At 46.3% G+C, this 5,952-nt stretch overlaps 1 protein-coding gene across 1 annotated transcript; it reads left to right on the top strand.

The window, feature by feature from the left end:
* Nucleotides 1-778: 778 nt before the first annotated feature.
* On the top strand, nucleotides 779-3,733 carry LOC104404114 (homeobox protein PKNOX2-like; the record flags this gene model as incomplete). Its single annotated transcript, XM_010012463.1, has 4 exons — nucleotides 779-898; nucleotides 1,692-1,768; nucleotides 2,344-2,522; nucleotides 3,349-3,733. Coding segments are annotated over 4 exons (624 nt in total), but the record flags the coding sequence as incomplete, so codon positions are not given.
* Nucleotides 3,734-5,952: the final 2,219 nt, after the last annotated feature.

Consider the following 5,952-nt stretch of genomic DNA (forward strand, 5'->3'; position numbering starts at 1 on the left):
GGGACCTGCTGGCCTGATGTTTAATTCATCCAGGAGAAGGGGTTTGATGAAGAGCTGGGGAAAAAAAGAGTAAAAATCTCTTTTTAACTCAAGCACTGAGATTTCAGTTCGGTTCCTACATCCTCATTAAAACTTCTCTTGCAGCAAGATGTTGATTTTTTATTTTTCTGGGGGAAAAAAGCAAATTTCCCTGCAATGGATTTATTTTTCCTCCTGGTGAGAATCAGTTGGATGAGGAATGCAGGCTTGGAAGGTGTTAACAAGCAGCAGGGTTTTAACCTCAGGTTCAGAAAGTCATCTTCTTGGTTGTTGGAGTAACCTGCTCTAGTGCAAAGTATCCCTGCCCATGGCAGGGGGTTGGAACTGGATGAGCTTTAAGCTCCCTTCCAGCCCAAACCATTCCATGATTCTATTTTGTAAGGCAAAAGTGGTTTTCCTCCCAAACCATTCCATGATTCTATTTTGTAAGGTAAAAGTGGTTTTCCTCTTTAATTACATATCAAATCCATCGTGGCTTCAGCATCACAGTCTTCAGCTGTGCTGATGCCACCACAGGGAGAAAGCCCATTTCCCTTTGCAAAGCATTGGTAAAACCAGTGGAGATGCTGAATAGAGATCCTGGGGGAAATTGTGGATTTAATGCAAACTTTTTTGGGAATAAAATGGGGTTTGGATGCTCCCTGCAAGTGCCTGGTTTTTTGCACTCCCGTTTTGGGCTGGTTTTGCTAGTGTTTCGGGTTGTCTAGCTCTGTTTTCAGCCAATTCTCTCCCCTGGCAGGTGAACCTCGATCTGACGTCCCTCCTCGATGGTGAGGACAAGAAGTCCAAGAACAAGCGGGGCGTCCTGCCTAAACATGCCACCAACATCATGCGCTCATGGCTCTTCCAGCATCTCATGGTGAGCACCCCAACTGCCAAATCTTTGTGCAAGCTGGGAAAAAAAAACCCAGGTGAAACCCCCCAAAATTAGCAAATCAGGGGGGCGAATTTGTATTTGGAGGCACTAAGTGGCTTTGCTTTTATTTTGGGAGTATTTGGAGCACAACTTTTTTCAATGCAGGGGGTAAAAATATGCTCTTAATGCAAGAATAAGCAAACAAAAGGGGCCTTCCATGATTTTTTGCATTTTTTTACAATTAACATCTCCCAAGTACCCTTTTCTAGCAAGCTGGAGTGGGAAAGCTGTCCCACAGGTATGGTTGTCATCAGCAGTCACTTGACATGCAGAATTACAAACCCATCCCATTTTTGGGGGATGCAAATGTACGTAGACAGAGGGAACTCAAAGGATGCAGCCAGGATGTTTCCATGCAAGGACACAGCTGTCCCATCAGCAGGGCTGGAAGAAGGGTGAAAAGCTTAACCCTACCCCAGCCCTTTTTCCTGCATAATTTGGACAAAACCCTCTCAGAACCTGATTGTAAAGAGTTGCATGATGATCTCCAGGGAAGTGGGGGACTCCCAAGGTAGGTGGCAACACAGAAAATAACAACTCCAAGAAACTTGGGGAACAACATGACCCAGCACATAGAGCAGCAAGTGGTTGGGAACTTTCCAGCCTGTTTTTTTTACATGGGAAATGCTTGATTTATTGCACTGAGGACAAGAACATCGCTGTGTTGGGCCCACTCAAGGTTGCCGTTTTGCATACAGGGATGTCATTTTGCTGCCCATCTCTCTTTTTTTTCTAGCACCCCTACCCCACAGAGGATGAGAAGAGGCAAATTGCCGCCCAAACCAACCTGACCCTCTTGCAAGTCAACAACTGGTGAGTGCATCGGTGGCCCATGCAGTCGTCTTGCTGGCTTTAGAAATGTTTTTCATGCTGGTTTGGTGCTATATAATGCTTTTCTGGGAATAACGGGTGATCGGGGCCCGTTTCTAGGTGTTGGGCTGGGGCGTGTTTAATTGACAGTGTTTCATTTGCTGTGTCTTAGAGCCCTCTCGTGGCAAACTCGATGTATAGCAGCCTTCAACTCAGCTGGAGAAATTAATGCGATGGTGTAACATGGAATGGTTTGGGCTGGAAGGGACCTTCAAAGCTCATTCAGTTCTAACCCCCTGCCACGGGCAGGGACACCTTCCACTAGAGCAGGTTGCACCAAGCCCCTGTGTCCAGCCTGGCCTTGAACACTGCCAGGGATGGGGCAGCCACAGCTTCTCTGGGCACCCTGCGCCAGTGTCTACCACTCTCACCATAAAACATACTACAAACAAATAAAATAGGCTAAAACCTCAGCTTTTTGGTTTTATATTGTGATTCATTGAATTGTTATAAAGTGTGTTGTTCTAACTCAGAATTGCTGTAACATTACTCCAACGGTCTCTCTTTTCCCTGGAAAGGTTCATCAATGCCCGGCGGCGCATCCTGCAGCCAATGCTTGATGCCAGCAACCCAGACCCTGCCCCCAAAGCCAAGAAAATCAAATCTCAGCATCGGCCCACCCAGCGGTTCTGGCCCAACTCCATCGCTGCTGGGGTCCTGCAGCAGCAGAGTGGCAATTCGGGGACAAATCCTGACGGTAAGGACAAGCCCTGATGGCCTCTGCCCTTCCTGGATGGGGTGGCCATGCATTAAATTATGGCCTTAATTTGGAATTAAGGATTTCTAGAGCCATTTTTATCCCCTGTGGGGAAAAACATGTTGAAGAAGTGGTGCAGGCAAGAAGGTCCTTCCGGTTGCCTGTCACGAGGGCACTAGAAATGGGGCACTGCTATCTCCTCAGCATACGAACGCTCCTCAGTGATCAGCCACTGTGGGGCATCACTTGGGATATCTCCTGAGGGGAGAAGGTAAAGGGAAAGATGGGGAGAGGAGAGGAGACAAAATGGAAAAAAAGATTAAAAGGTGGCGATGAGAAGATGGGACAAGATGATAGGAAAGAAGAAGACGAAAGGAAGGTGAGCAGAGAAGAGATGATGAAAATTAAGAGTAGAGAAGATGGAGATAAGAAGACAGATGAGACAAGAAAGGAGGAGAAAAGATAAACAGAGAACAGATGGTGGAGTAGAGAAGATGAAGAGAGGATAAAGAGAGGAGTATGGACCAGACAAAATGAGAACAGAGAAGATGAAGAGAAGGGATGGTGGAAATTGAGAGAAGACGAAGATCTGCCCAACCAATTTGGGCATCTACTTGCCCAAAATTGATTGTTTCTCATTATTGAATGAAGATACATTAAAGACATTAATTGTTGGACCTTGGGCAGTGACCGGGGCATGTGGGACACCCTACAGGGCGCTGCGTCTAGATACAGCTTTCAACTTGGCTTGTTCTTGGTTTATGCACTTTGTTGTCATTTTATATTACTTGGGAAGTCCTTATTTCTATGTATTTATTGATTTCAGGCTCACTCAGCATGGACAACCTTCAACCCCTCTCATCAGCGACAGCCACCATGGCCATGCAGCAGGCCATGCTGGCAGCCCATGACGACTCCCTTGATGGCACTGAGGAAGAAGAGGAGGACGAGGAGGATGAGGACGAGATGGAGGAGGAGGAGGAAGAAGAGGAAGAGCTGGAAGAAGAGCCTGGTGGCCTCCCGACGGCACCTGGCGCTGACCTCGGCTTGGACCACAGTGACTCCTTGGAATAGCTCCTCCTGCACCATCCCCAAATCATTGACAGCACCAGAAACAAAATTCCCCCAGAAATGCCAAAAAAACAACCCCTGGCAAGAACAAAAACAAAATTGGTGAGAAAAAAGCAAATTGGAGGCACTGGTGGCTGCCCTGGCTGCCCATAGGAGCACAGGGACCAGCACGTCAGCGTGTGGATGTGAAGGACACATGTTTACAAGGCACATATTGTGGCCGGATTTATTTTTCTTTTTCAGGCTTTTTTCTTATTTTTCCCTTCTCCCCTTCATTTTTGGTAAGAAAAAGCATTTTTAGGGGATGCTGTTTTCCCCACACGATGCTCCAATGCTGTTGGGCGACAGCGGGCTTTCACCGTGGGCCACTGCGTCCACCACTTGGATTCCTTGGTGCAAAAAACCCCCAAATCCCAATAAACAACCACAGGACTGATGCTTTTTTTGCCCCCAAAAAAGAGGATTCACAAGTGTAAGTATCAGCACACGAGGAGAAAAAAACAGCGAGTGCAAGTTCTGCCTCAGGTTGGATCTGAGGAGGGTTTTGGTGCCCTTGACCCACCAGATTGCCCAAATCTCCCTGTTTTATCCCCAGTGCTGTGGCCGTTTGGTGACTCTGGACACAACTTTCTGGAAAAGGGAGGATATTCCCCCAAATCCTTTTATTTATGTGCTAAAAACCCCATTGAATCTGGAGAAGAACCACCCCATTCTCATCCTGAAGGGCTGAGACTGGATGCAGAGTTGGGGCAAAGGCTGCCGGGAATGAGACTTTCCCACTGGCACCGAGGCAGGAAGAAATGGGTTTAAAACACACAGATTTGCACCCAAAATTGAATGGTGACCCCCGAGAGTCACCCAGATGGAAGGAAACTCAATCATGTTGCTGGAAAGATCGTTTCTCCCTGACATTGTTCACCCATGTGGGAAAATGGTGGAGTTTTAGCCCAAACAAGCCACAGGTGAGGGTGGCTTGGCAAAAAAAAAACCAAACCAATGTATTTTGGGTTTCTGTAATTTCATAAAGGATTCATTGTAATTTAGTATTAATTCATGGCCATTTATTATAAAGTGCTACGAGATGAGGTTTTGCAGCTGTATTTTATTGGCAGCTTCTTCCTGTGACCAGAGAAGCCCCAAAAGTCCCCTCAAATAAGTGAAACAGCCCCAAAATGAGTGATGCTCATCCTGAAATGAGTGTTATTGTTCAAAAAGGAGGGTTTCTCCCCCAAAATGAATGATGCTTGTCTCAAAATGAGTGATTCTGACCCTAAAATGGGTGATGCTCACCCCAAAATGAATTTTATTGTCCAAAAATGAGGCATTCTCCCCCCAGATGAGTGATGCTTATTTCAAAATGGCATGGAGTAATTCTCCAAAAATGAGTGATGATCCCAAGAAAGAAATGATAGTACCCAAAGAGGGCAATCCATACCCAAAATGAGTGATTCTCCCCCAAAATGAGTGATGTTCACACTTACCTTTTCCAAAAAGGAGGGATTCTCCCCCAAAATGAGTGATGTTCCCCCAAAAGGACTGACCCACCCCAAAACAGGTGTTGCTGCCCCAAAACCTGTTATTGTCCCTAAGAATGAGGGGTGGTCCCCAAAATTAAGTGTTTCCCCCAGAAAAAAGTAGTATTTTCCCCAAATGAGTTATATTTCTCCAAAACTAAGTCATTTTTTTCGAGCACTGCTCCCAAAATGATTGATCTTCACAAAGCCACCATGCTCCCCAAAATGTTTCCCCCAAATGAGCAATTCTCTCCCCAGATGAGCAATAGTTCCCCCAAGTAAGTGATTTCCCCAAAAATGCCTGAATTTGTCCCCAAAATGGATTACACTCTCCAAAAATGAGCAAAACCCCCCAAATTAGGAACTGTCCCCCCCCAAATGAGTGACAAACCCCCAAACTGAGCAATTATCCCCCCCATGGAAGTGCCTTCATTCCTTAAGGAGCCACTGCTAATTAACTGGTTGATTTTCTGGGGGAAAAGAAGGCAATTTTGGTACAATTTAGGGCTGCGGAAAAGTTAAAAATGGGTAAAAAGAATCCCCTCAAAATGGAACTTTGAGCAGAATTTTGCCCCTCAGATCGCAGTTGCTGCTGGCTCCGAGCCCCCAGCATCTCATTAGCCAGAAATTTGCATATTTTATAATTCTCTGAATATTCATGAGCACTGCAGCAGAGCGCTGGTCTTTTCCACCCCCAAAAAGGGCCTTTTTGCCATTAAAAAGCAGCAGAACGACATCCCGAGTGGGGGGATGGAGACACCGGAGGAGACACCGGAGGCTGGGTGCTTAATTAATGAAACGAATTATTTATTTCCCAGTTGTGCAAAGGTGGGGGCAGTGCGGGG

Source organism: Nestor notabilis, unplaced genomic scaffold, assembly GCF_000696875.1.
Source record: "Nestor notabilis isolate BGI_N333 unplaced genomic scaffold, ASM69687v1 scaffold4614, whole genome shotgun sequence".
NCBI classification, from domain to species: Eukaryota; Metazoa; Chordata; class Aves; order Psittaciformes; family Psittacidae; genus Nestor; species Nestor notabilis.